Genomic DNA, 17772 nt, shown 5'->3' with positions numbered 1-17772 from the left:
TTATAATAAAAATGCTGATCTGTTTTACAGTTACTGATGGGACTGGGAACTCAAGGAGCTGATAAGAAGAGCAGTGCAACTATTGCTTGTTTCCTGGTTTCTTATGGAGCAGATCTCAACATTAAAAATAAAAAAGGACAAACTCCACTGGATCTGTGTCCTGATCCAAACTTGTGTAAAGCTTTAACTAAATGCTTCAAAGAACGATCAAGGTTAGATTAATTGAGCAAGATGGATCTTCTCAATATGTCTGATATATTGAGAACTTACACCAGAATTTAATGCCATATCTCATTTGACAGTAGAAATTTACACAAAATTTTAAACTTACAGATAAATTTTACAAGAATGAAAACTGTAAGGAATTTAAGCTTAAGAAAATTAATAAATTAACTGTTACAGTTAAATGGTAGAGATGGTGAATGTAGTAACAGCTTGAAACTGTTACAGTTAAATGGTAGAGATGGTGAATGTAGTAACAGCTTGAAACTGTTACAGTTAAATGGTAGAGATGGTGAATGTAGTAACAGCTTGAAACTGTCACAGTGAAATGGTGGAGATAGTGAATGTAGTAACAGCTTGAAACTCTTACAGTTAATTGGTAGAGATGGTAAATGTAGTAACAGCTTGAAACTGTTACAGTGAAATGGTGGAGATAGTGAATGTAGTAACAGCTTGAAACTGTTACAGTTAAATGGTAGAGATGGTGAATGTAGTAACAGCTTGAAACTGTCACAGTGAAATGGTGGAGATAGTGAATGTAGTAACAGCTTGAAACTCTTACAGTTAATTGGTAGAGATGGTAAATGTAGTAACAGCTTGAAACTGAAAGTGAAATGGTGGAGATGGTAAATGTAGTAACAGCTTGAAACTGTTACAGTGAAATGGTGGAGATAGTGAATGTAGTAACAGCTTGAAACTGTTACAGTGAAATGGTGGAGATAGTGAATGTAGTAACAGCTTGAAACTGTTACAGTTAATTGTTAGAGATGGTAAATGTAGTAACAGCTTGAAACTGTTACAGTTAAATGTTAGAAACAAACTATAGTTAAATGTTGCAGAGATTGTGCATCATAGTCATTAAGTTAAAGGTTTTTTATTTTTGTTTTTATCTTAAGGCTTTAAATCTGAGACTTTAAAAGATTTATTAGTATAACAGGTTATTTCAGGTTTTGAGAACAGAATTGTTTTTGTATTGCTAATGTTGTATTTAAAAAACTGAAAGAGACATAACTTTTGCTCTTGATTTGTTTGTATCTAAAAGAGGAATGACATCTTACTAAAGTCACATGAAAAAGTAGAAATACAATTGTTATGGAGAATGTTGTTTAGTGCACTGTTGTTAGTTGTTTGATTGTATTGTTTGTTAGAAAGTTGTCTCTTATACAAGTTTGAGTTGTAAACAAAGTGAAAAAACATAATTACCTTGAAAAGAAAAAGATTTATGATACTTTCTAATTTTGAACACTGGTTTTATTTGACTTGAATATGTGATTATTTGGTGATAGCTATAAATTATTCTTTTATTAAATTTGTGTGAAATGTGTATAAAACTGTCACCCTCTGGGCTCGCCTTAAACCAATTTCTGAACATGTACATTTTTCACCGAACAGTGGACTACAAGATCCAAACCCTCCAACCCTCACACCACCTCCTGATCGAGACACGTTAGAAGAGTGTATGGTCTGTTCTGACATGAAACGTGACACATTGTTTGGGCCATGTGGTCACATTGCAACTTGTTCCCTTTGTTCTCCACGGGTCAAGAAGTGTTTGATGTGTAAGGAACCAGTTCAGTCTCGGACTAAGGTATGCTGTTTGTGACGGACCGGTTTATGTAATCATGATTTGTGGTTAGTTATGATCTAAACTGAAAATCTTGAGTTTTCTGGTTACATTTATTTTAATTACAAGTTGAAACTGTGATACAAAATTTTGTTTTTTGAACACTCTAATGCAAAGAAATTTTCTGTTGTTTTTGTGTTTTTTTTACATTTCTTGCACATTCTCAAAATTATAAAAATATATTAAAAATGTTGAATGCATTGCATATAAGATTGAACCTGGTGGCAAGTGTTAAAAGGAATGACTGACTGCACTATGTGGTTAGAAATACATATAAGATTGAACCTGGTGGCAAGTGTTAAAAGGAATGACTGACTGCACTATGTGGTTAGAAATACATGTAAGATTGAACCTGGTGGCAAGTGTTAAAAGGAATGACTGACTGCACTATGTGGTTAGAAATACATGTAAGATTGAACCTGGTGGCAAGTGTTAAAAGGAATGACTGACTGCACTATGTGGTTAGAAATACATGTAAGATTGAACCTGGTGGCAAGTGTTAAAAGGAATGACTGACTGCACTATGTGGTTAGAAATACATATAAGATTGAACCTGGTGGCAAGTGTTAAAAGGAATGACTGACTGCACTATGTGGTTAGAAATACATGTAAGATTGAACCTGGTGGCAAGTGTTAAAAGGAATGACTGACTGCACTATGGTTAGAAATACATGTAAGATTGAACCTGGTGGCAAGTGTTAAAAGGAAACTGACTACATGTGGTTAGAAATACATGTAAGATTGAACCTGGTGGCAAGTGTTAAAAGGAATGACTGACTGCACTATGTGGTTAGAAATACATGTTTCAAGACATCTCGTCTATCTAAATCATAGACAAGGGGTGGCTGAACATTCCCAATGGTTAAGGTGTTTGACTTGTAATCTGAGGGCTGCAGGTTTGAATCCCCATCACACCAAACATGCTTGCCTTTTCATTCATGGGGTTATTATAATATTACAGTCAATCCCACTATTCATTGATAAAAGAGTATTCCAAGAGTTGCCAGTGGGTGGTAATGACTAGTTGCCTTCCCTCTAGTCTTACACTGCAAAATTAGGGATGGCTAACATAGAAATTCAAAAACAAACAAAACCAAAACCAGAAGTCATAAGCAATTGCTTAGCTTACATTTTGCATCATTATGTGCTGATGAAGCAGTTTCCTTCTTTTTAGGATGTTGTAAACAGAGTACAGAATTACTTTCCCAAAAAAATAGTCACAAGCTTAACTTCATAAATAATTTGTACTAAAGAACATTATTACTGATACTTTCAATATTATAGTTATTTTATCTTGAATACCATGTGTATATAATATTAATTTGTATTTATTAATTTATTATCCAATCCTTTTCCACATTAGGATGTTCTCTGCTATCTTTTGTACTTTTATGTTTTCAAGCACTGTCACATAGAGGTTTTGTAGTATTTTAGTGTTGTTACAACCACATGGGCTGTCTTGGTATTCCAATGTATTGTGTAGACTTTTCCAAATATTGAAATCTCATTATGTCAGTTACCTAATGTCACCACCTGGCCAGAACTTGCTAGATACATTTTTTTTTGTATATATGATGGTTCAAGCATGATAAGTCTCTGATGAACCTAAAAGTTGTTGTAAAGAATATCACGTTTCACTTAACAGGAATTGTATGAGAAATATGTTTAAATTACAGTTATGGAAAACATTTTAAACTTTGGAAATGTATCATTTTGTTTTGTTTTCATCTGTGAGAATAAGAAAAATAAAAGTTAAACATGATTATGAAATAAATACATTTATAGATGGGAATTACATAACATAAATATTAGAGTACATATAATAATCATTATTAAATGATATGATAAATTTAATCTGCTTAATAAAAAAAAAAAATTAACAACACCCCTATTACAGCTTTTCCTGATTTTAATGTGTGTGATTGGAATAATAGTTTGTGTCAGAGTAATGTGATGAGCATGAAGATAATGTTTTAGGTGCTTTCTTTGGCAGTGAATACTATTTGCTAGCACCTGTTAACAACGTCAATGTAATATGTAATGTTTGTTTTCATTATCTTTAACTTATTTGTACTTTTGTTTTGCTATAGGAAATTATTGAATATAATAATTGATGAATGTTTAATTTTTTTATATTTTTTTCAGGTTGAAGAATGTGTGGTGTGTTCTGACAAACGAGCATCTGTCTTATTTAAACCTTGTGATCACATGTGTGCTTGTGATGGTATGTATGTATAATGTGTTAAAAATTTTCCCACCACTTTCATATCATGTACAGTTTTTAAATGTCCAAGAAATGAGAAATTTTCTGACATGGAAAGTAGTTTTTAAGAGCAAGTTAAAACTAATCTTGCTGAGGAATATTCCTGAAATCATAATTCTCTTTAAGTATGCTGTTCACAAGTTTTTTCTAAAGTGCTAATGTCGTATGGGAATAGAACAGACTATCGTATTTATTTTTGTAACTAGAAATATCTAAAGCTTCAAATATATGTAACATACTAATTAAATGAATTACATAATTCAACAGAGATTAAATCTTATTTAAAGCAAACATCCAGCATAGCTAGATGGATAGGACACTTGATTCTTGATCCGAGGGTTGAGGATTCGAATCCCCATAACATCAACCCCCTTCTTTCAGCTGTGGTGGCCACTACTATAATGCTATGGTCAGTCCCTCTATTTATTGGTGAAAGAGTAACCCAAGAGTTGGCAGTGGAGGGTGATGACCAGCTGCTTTCCCTCTATATTTTTAAACACTTAAGAATCAGGCTACAGACAGGAACTAAGCATTTTAGTTTTTCAGATGATTTTTGTAATCAGTTTTTAAATAATGCCGTGACATTTCTCAAAGTTTCACAACTTAATTCTTTGTTGTTGAGCAGTTAAATATCTATTTTTTGAGGTTTGTAAACTGATAGATTGCAATATATCTGACAGAGATAACTCTTTTAAGCAAATGTTTGTGTTGAAAACATTTTCCTGTTTAATTTTCTGTATGCTAAGGGTGATGAGTCACTGTTATCTCGTTACCTTTGCATATAGAATCACGTAGTTGCAGCTGTATGTATATATTAATGTATCAGGACTTGGAGTATTGCTGTTATATTTTGTTCTTCTGAGAGTGGATGGGGTGATTAATGATTAACCAGGATTTGGGCTCATTGATGTTTTAGTCAATAACATCTCAGTTTTGGTATTAAAAGTATTTTTAATACCAAATTTTATACTAATAGTATGAAAATTTTATGGATTTTTTTATATTTTTATTGTTAGTTTCATATCAACCTAGTGTAATTAGCTCAAACCTTGTTCCAATCTAACTTGCATTTTATCTGTTTATTATTTTGATAACATTCTATTCAGAAGTTTCTAGCCTTGTTCACTGTAACTAGGCATCTGTGTATCGTTTCCACCATGTAGAAGTAAAATGTAGCAAACTGTCGTCTTTGTGAGATGATCTATCCACGTATCCAAAACCTCTGACTCCATCTAGTAAATCTTGCAGATCTGTGTTTGTTGGCTGTTGATCCCATGTTTTAATGATTCACTCACTCTAATGTTGAACAGAACTAAGCTCCAGGTGGTTTAACACTAGGACTAACCTTACCAATAAATTAGTACCTGTTTCAGATTTAATATCTCAAGTTATACTTGTGATCTCTAATTTAAAATGTGGTAGTTCTGTATATGTACATAGAGTTACTGCTAGTTCAGATTTAATCATAATTAAAGCTAAGCCTTAGATCTATACTAGTGGTAAAACTATTGCTTATGCTATTCTAGTAATTGTATTTTAGTACAAGTTATATAACCCACACAAGTTAATCTAAGTTGCCTGTTGTATTCTCAAAATAAACCCAAATCAATACAAAATTTATATGAAATAAATGGAAATGTTAATCTGAGCTTTAACAAATCAAGAACTCCTAACTAAGAGTTTTAAATAGACAGTATAAACAACAATATTAGCAACCAACTCACAAAAAGAACTGGTGGCAGGAAATAAAGTAACTGCTTGCCATCTGGATATATAAGTGTGTGAGCCAGGGGTGAAGCCAACTGAGGAAGCTTGTACAAAGCAACCCATATCATATCTTGCATAAATTTGTCAGCTGTGTATCAATCACTTTTGTGGCAAAAGTAACATCCATGGAAGGTTTCCATCAATAATCAAAAGGAACAACTTTGTTTGAAAAGAAAATACCTCAGTTTGGCTATTCTGATCACATCAGACTTTATGGTATTCTTGCTTTAGTTTCATCTGTTTATTTCTCTGATTAAATTAAAATTTGTTCTAGTCTCACTCGAGTTTTGGTTTTGTGTTTGTTTAGGGTGTGCTGCCCTCATGAAGAAATGTGTCCAGTGTCGCAGCCAAGTGGATAAGATGATCCCCTTTATTGTTTGTTGTGGAGGAACTGGTAAAAGTATCTTTATGTGTCATTCTAATTCAGTTTATGTCTTTGCTGAATGAGATATGAAGACAAAACATCAAGAGTTTTCTAGAACATTTATTTGGTATCCATCTTGTGATAAACTCTTCTTTATGGGCTTTCCTATCAGACAAGAAAGACTTACTCTTGATTAATGGAGAAAGTGCATCTAAAGATACAGATGGTAGCAAAATATTCAAAATTACATTTATATGGACTAAAGTTTTGGGCATTTTAAGGATGTAGTTGTCACTCTGAAAACAAATGTTAAACCATTCCCTTCCTCGGATAAGTATAAAGTTTGTACTTTCTCTGAAAATATCTGGATCAACTTGCTTTCATTTTGTGGTAAGTTAACTTTCTCCCTTCTACTGATAAAATATTAACTCTTTCACTATGGGCTTGGGCCCAGGGACTGACCTTGTGACCATTTTGTGCTTGTTATATATAGTTTTCATACTATAAATTTTAATACAGCAAGCATATCTTTATTAAAGTTTAGAGATTATCAGTAAATATTACGGAGCTTTCATATGCAAAATATCAGATTTTTGTATCAAGTTTTACAGTTTCTTAAGTAATGATTTGCTTTTTTTTTTCAGAACACTGACTATCCAACATGCAAAGTAATTTTAATTTTAAGATTAAAAAATATTTTTATGCATCAGAAAATTGTTAAATATCACTTATGAAATCTCTGCAACCGTCAGATAATTACAAAACTTTTTTTAAAAAAAAACAACATTATTTTTGTTATTTTCAATACTGTATCTCTGTATAGGTTCAGTCAGTTTGACCAACCTCATAACCACAATAAAAAATCTGGACATAGATATAAATTATACTTTTGTTGTTCTAGAATGACTACAGACTATAACACAAAACCACATAGAACAGTAAAGTATAAAAAAAATTATATCTACTATTTACAATTGTAAAGAAGTTTGTACTTGTTTGCCTTCCTCGAATGCTTTGATGAACTTCGTGTGTGTAAAGTGTGTATAACAAAATAACTTTATAGGTTTTATATATGTATTTTGAAATAAAAAATTCTGAAAAAATCTACCATTATCACAGAATTTCACTATAATTTATCAGGTTAACTAACCAAACTCTATTTGGATCTAAAAAAAGTTTGAACAATATTTTCACTTACCTCTTTCTTCCAAGATTCAAGACAAAAGAAATAATCTTGGGAAATTTTTCCCTTCAAGAAGCTGAGAAAAACCACTTGAGGGAAATTCTGAGCTTATGATTGGTTATATATAGATGAAAGAGTAAAGTGGATGTATATAAGGAGGTATTTCTAAAAATGGAAGTGATGGGCAGGGCCACTGCATTTTATTTTCTAAATATAGTGATATCTCACCAAATAGAAAAGATAGGAGGTTTTTATTTCGTTTCTAGCTTGTCAGGTTTTGTAATTTTATGATATCTCACCAAATAGAAAAGATAGGAGGTTTTTATTTCGTTTCTAGCTTGTCAGGTTTTGTAATTTTATGATATCTCACCAAATAGAAAAGATAGGAGGTTTTTATTTTGTTTCTAGCTTGTCAGGTTTTGTAAGTTTAATTTATAAATTCATAATAAACTGTAGGCTTCGTATTTGGGCATCACAAACATCTAGTATGAACCTAAACTGCATTCATTATAACGGGACACACAAAAATTTATATTTTAGAATTATTTTCATATTTTTGAGATAAGTAATATATAATACTAAAATATGAATTATAATTTACAGTTTAATACCAATATTATTGATATGCATTCATAAAATAGTTGTTCAGTAAAATTTTGAATGCAAGCCTATAAATATGTTAACATGTCCTTTGACCCTGACTTTTGGAAAACCATTGCAGTAAGCTAAATTAACCTATTCCATGTCTCTGACTGTATATTACGTCAACTTCTTTCCCTCCTTTTTGTAATGTGGTGACTTAACCCATTTCCTTTATCCTGGTAATGTCTGTAGTTAATCTGTTCTCTTCTTTATGACAATGTACATAAGATGTAAAAACTTCATGTTAAATTTTCATATAAATTAAGTTATCCCTTTATTTGTAATCTTGTGTATAGTATTTGTTGGTTCTGATATTAATTTTTGTATTTCTCTTCTCCAGCACCTCCTCGATCTCAGGCTCCAGCCACTCCCACTGGTACCTTGATGAATAATGGGGTCCGTGATAACTCCCACAATGACGTACAAAAGCTCCAAGAACAGTTGAATGATATTAAAGAACAGGTTAGTTGTTTGAACTGCTTAGTGCAAAAACAAATGGTGTGTGTGTATGTGAAACATTTGAATAGAAAATACGGCATGTCCAGAAATTACAGTGAAGTTCTTTCTTTTTAGAAGTGTGTAATGCTGCTGTGGCATTCAAAGCATTTAACATTTACCTCCATTTTACCGTAAGATGTGTGTCCATCAATGGTCATATTCAAACTCTCTTTCTTAATCTGAAGATGACCTAGAAGGTCGAAACATTGTTCTCTCCTTATCAATAAAAGTTTTAATACCCATACCAGCCATTCTGAGATGCATTCTTATTTCAAATGGGTTTCTTGTAATCAAGAATTTACCTCCATTTGTCTCTTTTTCAACAAAATTCTGGTGGCCATTGAAGTAACAGTGCAGGGCTCCTATCTCTGAAAACCTAGTAAACAATTTTGCTCTCATAATTTCTGAACACCACTTATAATAAAGTATATTAATATAAGTTTTAGTTAATTTCATTCATTTATTGATATGTATAATAGTGGGGTTACTTGTGATACTAAGTTTGCTGTTTTTTTGAATCACTAAAGCAAGTTTATACTGTTTTTTTTTTTTTTTCTTGTGGTACTTTCATTGTCCTTGTGAAATAAAAGTGGGCTAGTCTTTATGGAATATCTTGTATCTATTGTTCCATTGTATTATTTAGAGTACAGGTTGTCCTTATGGTAGATTTTTAAATGTCAGAGCTTGATCAAAATCTCTTTCATACAACAAAATATTCTCTGCAATTTAAAGTGAGCATGCATTATAAGAGTGTCAGTCAGTCCCTTAGAGTGAATAGTAGATGGTAGAGTGCTGCTGTCTGCTTTCCCACTTGTTAATACTTCAAAACTGGGGATGATAGTAGATAGTCTTAGCACCTTTGTTACAAATACATGTATGTTGTTTTATTTAAATATGGCATACTCAGCTATCTGGATTATCTGTACAGGTTGTATGTCTACAAATACATTATTTTATTTAAATATGAGGTACTCTGCTATCTGGATGACTTGTACAACAATATATTGCATGTTTATCAGTCTGTTGATTTATTTAAATACTGGGTATTCTGCTATAAACCAAACTATCTTACTGTATATCTACCACTGTGATTCTCTCCCCCCAGCTACAAACATCTGGATATTATTATCATTTTGTTCGTTTTATTGATTTTGTTTTACCTTGAATACAATCGATTGATAGTTTCTGTGTTTTCTCTTTTGTCCAGACAATGTGTCCAGTGTGTCTTGACCGCCTGAAGAATATGATTTTCTTGTGTGGCCATGGAACCTGCCAGATGTGTGGTGATCGCATGACTGAATGTCCAATTTGTCGTAAGGCAGTCGAGAAACGCATTCTCTTGTACTAGCCAGGACTGAGAACTGGCTTTTTTACATTTACTTAAAGCCAGTCTAGTCCATTAACCACAATATTTGGCACATATAAAGCAGGTACATACAGAATTGTGAGTTAGTCCAAAAACATTATGCTATGTTTTACAGTTAAGAAGCTTTCAATAATATTCACTTTATACATACATATCTCGGTAACCATAGAAATTATGCCAGTTGTATTCCTCTATTGCTTGAGTGCTGAAATTTCCATACATGGATTGAATTATTATTTTTTTATATATAATTATATGTAAAAGGTAATTTAGTTGTTTTTTCCACTCAGTGCTTGGTATATAACTTTACAAGTTGAACTTTATCAATAGTTGCATTTTCTAGGAGTTTAGTGCAGAAGAACTAACTTTTTGTTATCAGTATAATGTGCAGAAAACTTTGGAATGTAATTTACTTTCTTTTCACCACATCTCTTCATGTTTTATTTTGTAGGACCCAGGTTAGAACAAACTTATGAGAAAAACATAACAGTTATAAGCACAATTTTTTATTTAGCAAACCTATAAATAAAAGATTGTTAACTTTTTCTTATCTGTGTTACCATATTTCTCTTACTGACATATTAAGTCATATTTTAGATTAAGTAAAGTAACATCTGAAATAATTAGTGACTAAAACTGTTGGTCTTTACTTCCGAGTAACGTGTTCTGAAACCAATCTTCTTGGTTGCTCCTTCTATTTTACTTTTGACAATTAAGTTATTGTTTTCACAGCTGATATTGAATATCTTTATCTGTTTAACTGTTTTTGTACTCGGTAAGTTAATAAGGACCTTGATTAGTTATTGCTCGATGAGTTTGCTCACTAGTAAGAGAATATAAGAGTGAAAATTGAGTCTAGAAATTTTTCTGTGTGGAGATCTCTTGATATGAAACTTTGTAATTTGAAATCTAGTTAATATTTTTATCTTCAAGTTCATCTAAATATGCTTGTATGCTGTTCCCTAAACTTTTAACTTGCTCCCTGGGAGACAGCTTTCGTGATATACCCCACATAATCATCCCCAACCCGTCAGGTCAGACAGTAGGAGACTTTTGTGTACCAATAACTAAATGCTTTTTACTGCCCCACAAAAGAGTTGGTAAAGAATAAAAGTATTGTATTGTCTATAGTTATAGCATCAGTCAATAAGCTTCTGTTGAAAGTCCTGCTGTCAAAAACCCTATACAAGTTATTCATAAGTCCCAAATTCTGTTCATACATCAGAGTAGTTAAGCTTTCATTGAAGTGAGATATGTTCTCATTTATAGATTCAGTTCAGTGATAATTTCTAGTTAAGCACCTTTGTCTGATATGAGGTCATGAATATGATTGTCTTTGTAATATCTCTATCATTATATACAATGCATTATTTTTACTTTTTGTTATGTATTTTTTTTCTAATCAAGGTTATTGGTTGTTTTTTATTATATTTATAGGCATAACAAATCATTGTTAATAAAAAACTAAGTATGTAATCAGTACCACTCAAACTTTTGTTTTGACAGTAAAGATTTACTGCTTGACATGATCTTGGATGAAATACTGTTAAGGCCAAACCCTTTAGATGTATCTGTATATAATATACTTTCCTCTAGATGGTAAAACGTTGCATTAAATGTGAAGGTATTAATTTAGTGCAGGAAAGAAACGTGTGAGCCACAGATATAGATGACTACATTTCTTTTGTGTTTTTTCTCTAACTTGTCTATGAAGTTATGTCCACATTGGACTTCACACAACTTTTGTAATTGCCAAGTCTGTTTCTTTTGATGCCATTTCAAGGTTAAGTTTGTCCAATGACAGTTTAAAAAGTGCTTATTTTTCTCTATATTACAAATTGTCTGCTCTTGTATCTCAATATTAGTTACAATAAAAATTAATTGCAAGATGTTCTGTTTGAAATGAATTATATATATATATATATATATATATATAAAGTAAAATAAACAGCATAAATTTAAGCAAAGTTATTTTTCTCTCATTCTTTGTTACTATATGTATGTGTTTATATATATATCTACACATACAAACTTCATCTGTAGAACAGCCTAGTATCAGATTTTTTGTCAAGTGCACCCAGATTGTCAGTGTTTTTTTTTTTCTTTTTTCTTCAAAATACACAAATGTTTTGCTAAATAAAAACAAAATTTTTCTCTGTTGTTTGGCTTCTTTGTTGTGTTTATTTTGTTTTTCATTTACTGTGTTTGAAATGTTTATATTAAATGATTTTTCACATTTTTTGTTGCTAAGTCATTGTTTAGTACTGTGTTCATTGCTTGTTACTATCATATCATTTACTACTTTGTCATTTGTTATTGTATCACATTTTTGTTGCTAGGTCATTGTTTGGTACTGTGCCCTATTGTTCATTCCTTGTTACTATCATATCATTTACTACTTTGTTATTTGTTATTGCATCACATTTTTTGTTGCTAAGTCATTGTGTGCTACTGTGTCCTATTGTTCATTGCTTGTTACTATCATATAATTTACTACTTTGTTGTTTGTTCATGTGTATTGTTCACTTGTTACTGTCATATAATTTACCTTTGTTGTTTGTTATTGTTCATTGCTTGTTACTATCATATACATTTACTGTGTTCTATTGTTCTTTCTTGTTACTATCATATCATTTACTATTTTGTTTGTTATTGCATCACATTTTTTGTTGCTAAGTCATTGTTTGTTACTGTGCCCTATTGTTCATTGCTTGTTACTATCATATAATTTACTACTTTGTTACTATCATATCATTTACTATTTTGTTTGTTATTGTTTCATATTTTTTGTTGCTAAGTCATTGTTTGGTACTATGTCCTATTGTTCATTGGTTGTTGCTATCATATAATTTACTACTTTGTTATTATTGTATCACAATTTTTGTTGCTAAGTTATTGTGTGCTACTGCATTCTATTGTTCTTTCTTGTTACTATTATACCATTTACTATTTTGTTTATTATTTTATCACATTTTTTGTTGCTCTTTCATGTTTTTATGTTGTTTGTGCTGTGTTTTATTTTTGTGCTATTATATTGTTTGTTACTGAACCACTGTTGTGCTTTCAGTTTATTTGTTTTTATATGTCATTATTGATTTATCATATTGTTTCTCACTGTTTTTTAATGTTTGTTGTTATTTATTGTGTCATATTGTTGGTTACTACTTAATATTACTTGTTGCTATTTCATTATTGTTTGTTGTGAAGTCATTTTTGCTGTGTGGTATTGTTTGTTACTGACTGGGTACAGAATTATGAAGTATGTTTTCTCTCAACTCTGATGAAATTTGTCATACAAAAAACAGATGGAAATGCTCATATTCATGGCTTTTATTTAACATAAATATACACAAGTGGGTATGTATGTTTATTGGGTATGAAGAAGTGTAAAGAGAGATGTGAAAAATCTGAAACAGTATCTCTTACCAGTTCAATGTGCTTTCCCTGTAAGATACAACAAAATAATCACTGTAAAAATAAAGTGAAATATAGTAATGAGCTAAAATTAAAACCAGTGCTTATATTATAATTGTGGATAAAAAATATCATCCTTAAATGTCATGGTCTATATTTGAAGTCCCTCTGGAGCTAGTTCTTTGAAAATGAAAGAAAACAAAAGCTCTTATCATCATTGAGTGCTGTACTTTGTAGCACAGGCAGGCATGTCCCTCCATCTTTTCTGGCTCCAGTCACCCTTTCTTTGTGTAGCCAAATTGGTAAACTGTTCAGGATCTTCTGTCAGTGTCTATCTATATTTCTTTACCACACAAATTCCCCATTGTTACTGTCGGTGTCTATCTATATTTCTTTTCTACACAAATACCCCCGTTGTTACTGTCGTTGTCTATCTATAGTTCTTTTCCACACAAATTCCCCCATTGTTACTGTTGGTGTCTATCTGTATTTCTTTTCCACATAAATTCCCCCATTGTTTCCAAGTGTTCCATCTACTTTGTTCTCTTCACATTACCATAGAATGCAGCTTGTCTTTCTTATATTTTTGTTATCAATGTTAATTTTCTTTCAGCTTTTTGCAAACCTTCTTCAGTTGTTTGCTGGTCTCAGTAGGAAACCCTAAGCATTCTACACAGAAACCATATCTTGGTGGTATTAAAGAGTTATTCCAAAAAAGATCTTTGAACTCTTTAAATTCCTTAAGCTCTCTAAAACTCTGTAAAACCTAGTTTGCAATAACTAAAAGTTGTATTAAATGACAACATTAAAATAAAACGTCTGACAGTCTGAATGTTTCTAAATTACCATTTACAAGAAAAGTTAAATCTAAGGAAAAAAAAACTTAGAAGTTTGCTAAAATGTATCTTCTTACTTGGGACATACTTAGCTATAAATCCAAAACATTACCCTGAAACCAAGTCAAATGAACAGGCCATGCATTCTCGGGGGAATCATGTGACAACCCCATTTTATTATCTGATTTACTAACAAGAAAATCAGTTTTCTCTTATTAAGTTGAAGTCATCTTTTTCACACAAAAACTAAATAATCACTTATAGCAGATACATGAGCTTGCATATTAAGGAAAGGGGAAAAGTTCAATAATTAGTTAGGCACCTTACTGCTTCCAAACTAAGAATTATGAAAAATACAATAGTTTAAAAAATTTAACGTCTCAACTAAAAGAGAGGAGTTATGCATGATACAGATATGTACCATACTGGTAAACAGAGAGAGTTGTGCATGATACAGATGTGTACCACACTGGTAAATGGAGAGGAGCTATGCATGATACAGATGTGTACCACACTGGTTAATGGAGAGGAGCTATGCATGATACAGATGTATACCACACTGGTTAATGGAGAGGAGCTATGCATGATACAAATGTGTACCACACTGGTAAATGGACGTGAACCACAAATCCTCACCTCTCATATCTGGCAATTAACCATTCGACTATGCTTGACCAACCATTTCATTAGTGTTATTATTTGTAACACTGCCAATTTTGATACTAAAATATTTTAATAATTGTCAAGTCTGTACATTTTCTTTTGATTACTGTAAATGTAGCATAAGAAGTAAATGCCAAGTGGCATTTGTTGAATGATTCAGTAAGCACTTCAGCAATAGTTACACAATTCGATTTTAAGTAAAATTTTCTTGTATGATCGAATTTTCTTCTAACAACTAGGGTGAGTGCTGAGCAACAATAGAAATTCAGTAATGAAAATAAAATTGCAAGTAGACACTGGTAGAGGACAGTACTGTCTGTTTTCTTCTCCCTTAGTTAATACATAAATTTTTCAAAATTTCTCCATTTTCTTTCAATTTAGATTCCTTGCTGGGATAGTAGAAAGTCTTAAGATTTACAACGCTAAAATCAGGGGTTTGATTTCCCTTTGTGAATACAGCAGATAGCCTGGTGTGGCTTTGCTAGAAGAAAACATGCACATTTTCAATTTAGTTTGGATGTAGAAAGTCATTCAAGCAAACACATCTTTATTTACTTCTTGTTAACTCTGTCTTGAACATCATCAGTTAATTGGCAATTAACAAAATTTCTTGCAGGGGAAATAGTATGCGATGTCAAGAAATAAAAAGTTGTCTTTTATGTCAGCAATTTCGGTTATAGTTGGAGGTTTCTTCAATTTCAGCACTCAAGTACGAGTGGAAGAAGGTCGTGCAAACTAAGTCTGTTATAATAGTTTTGTATTAAAAGGCCAGATTCAACTTTGTTAAAAGCAGATTTTTGCTAAAGTTTTAAACTTAAGACTTTGATAGTAGCTTTAAATATAATTTCGATGATGCAACTAAACTAGTATATTGATAGGAGTTTTCACTTAACTATTTTGTTATAACTTGCAAAATTTAACTTTTTTACAACTTTATTTTAGTTTTAATATACTGATCTATCTTAATTCTTGATGAAGATATTGTTTAATTTTAAGTTAATTTTGGGATTAAAATTGCATGTTTTTAGTTTAGCCTACAGAGGGCAGGACGACACTGAATTAGTAAGAGAACTCACTAAGGTTTTGTTATTTTCTCTCTCACACCAAACATTTCTTGATGATTACACTGCACAACACTTTCTTTAAAACGTTTTGCTTCCTGAAAAGTTTTTGCTGATTGTAACAAGTACCTGGTGGGTATGCACAAATATAGTTTTTGTTTTGTTTCAGCACGTAGGAACTCTGAGAAATAGACAGTTAACTGTTTACCTGCAATAATGTATTTAATTACGTTTATGTTTCTAATACGCTATTAAGTTCAACATAATTAAAAGTGTTTTCCTCCTGATTTTCTTTTGTATTCAATGTCCGGGCATCACGTTGCAGTGTCCAACAGTAGTCAGCAAGCATTGATGGATTCCAGTTGCCCTGATATAATTTTTCCATTGTAGCAATGTCCTGGTGAACATGACAAAACTGAAGATTTCGATGAAACGGTACGTGATGAGCAAATATGGATGTGATTTTCGTGATCAGCAGCCAAAAATCTTCAAGGAACACTCAACAGTCTTCAAGAAGCAAAAACTTTGTTGTGCAGTGTTATTGCACTGAAATCACAATCTGCGGGTCGCGAGTTCAAAACCCATTAACATGGAATTTTATAGTCTGACGGCAAAAAGTTGGCGGTGGATGGCGTTGCCTACCCTCTAGAAATTTGTATGCAGAAAGGTATTGAGAATGATTTGTCGTAGTTGCTTTTTCTCCGTAGTAATGTCTATTTTGCTCGAGAGGTTATTACAGTCAAATATAGTATCTGAGTTGAAAGTATTGGCAACTTTATTATCTTTCGAATATGGCCAAGTTAATATTGTTTGAATATTACAAACGATAATTGCTGCGAGAGAACATGGGTCACGAGGTAATTTTGTCAACTGTGCAAATAAACCAAATTTACCTGTTGAGTTCAGTCGTGCATTCTACTTAAAGTTCACGTAAATACTTTAAGATCACCGTTTGATAGAAGTCCATCTCAAGAAAAATAAAACTGTGGAGCTAATCACAAACCGATGGAAGTGACTGTCAGGCCCTTTCAACGGTTGAGAGAGACCCGAGCCACTTTCGTTTGAGGCCCCTAGCTGTAATAAATATAAAAAAAACAAATTATACAAGAAAACAAGAGAAGAAAATTACTAGCTCAAAAGAAAAATGGAACTTAATTTGAACATTTTTATTTTAATAACATTATTTGACATTTGATAAGCGTTTTTCTAGCTTTTGTCTGTGCATAAAAATATGTCGCAAAACATAAGTACAAAAAATATCATAAATGTCTAAATTTGAAGTCCATTTGAGTTAGAAGCCCGAGCTAAATGTCTCTCCCACTAATTGGCTCTTGCAACTGTCTTTGCATGTGTTTCATATTCTTTTAGTCTATTCTACAATAAATATTGTGCTCATTTGTTGCCAACTTTTTTCGTCATTTAACACAGCCCTTATTTCCTGAACGAATCCGCTGGTACTAGCGGGTATAGCTATCAACAATTGTTAGGAAATACAGTTCCACCTGATAATACCAAAAAATACAGTGAGTAGAAAACATTAATATTCTTTCTTTGGTATGGATTAAAGATTTAATGTTCATGGTGTTTAGATATTTAAAATTTTCCTTACGATGGCAACAACACATATAGCACATTCTGCAGTTTTACACTTTTACTACAGTTTACATTTAACGCATTAAAACAGTTTTCATCAAACTTCAGAAGCAAGAAGAGATGTATTTGTGTTTAGTTTTGTAACACTCAAATAATCATGTCCAATAAAACTAAATATGTATTTGTGTTTAGTTTTGTAACACTCAAATAATCATGTCCAATAAAACTAAATATTTAACTTGAAGTTGTTTAATATTTAAAATCCTGACTTCAACA

At 31.8% G+C, this 17772-nt stretch overlaps 1 protein-coding gene across 1 annotated transcript in view; it reads left to right on the top strand.

Moving 5' to 3' along the window:
• The window catches only part of LOC143239024 (E3 ubiquitin-protein ligase MIB1-like), a 145283-nt gene extending 133194 nt beyond the window's left edge, over nucleotides 1–12089 (top strand). The window contains 6 exon segments of the mRNA XM_076479752.1: nucleotides 31–212; nucleotides 1615–1810; nucleotides 3992–4070; nucleotides 6184–6270; nucleotides 8406–8527; nucleotides 9771–12089. Coding sequence (XP_076335867.1) covers nucleotides 31–212; nucleotides 1615–1810; nucleotides 3992–4070; nucleotides 6184–6270; nucleotides 8406–8527; nucleotides 9771–9911 — 807 coding nt within the window. The 3' untranslated portion in view covers nucleotides 9912–12089.
• Nucleotides 12090–17772: the final 5683 nt, after the last annotated feature.

Source organism: Tachypleus tridentatus, chromosome 13 (assembly GCF_004210375.1).
Source record: "Tachypleus tridentatus isolate NWPU-2018 chromosome 13, ASM421037v1, whole genome shotgun sequence".
NCBI lineage: Eukaryota > Metazoa > Arthropoda > Merostomata > Xiphosura > Limulidae > Tachypleus > Tachypleus tridentatus.
Note: the sequence above shows the minus strand (reverse complement) of the source record. Positions and strands in the feature narration are given on the sequence as shown.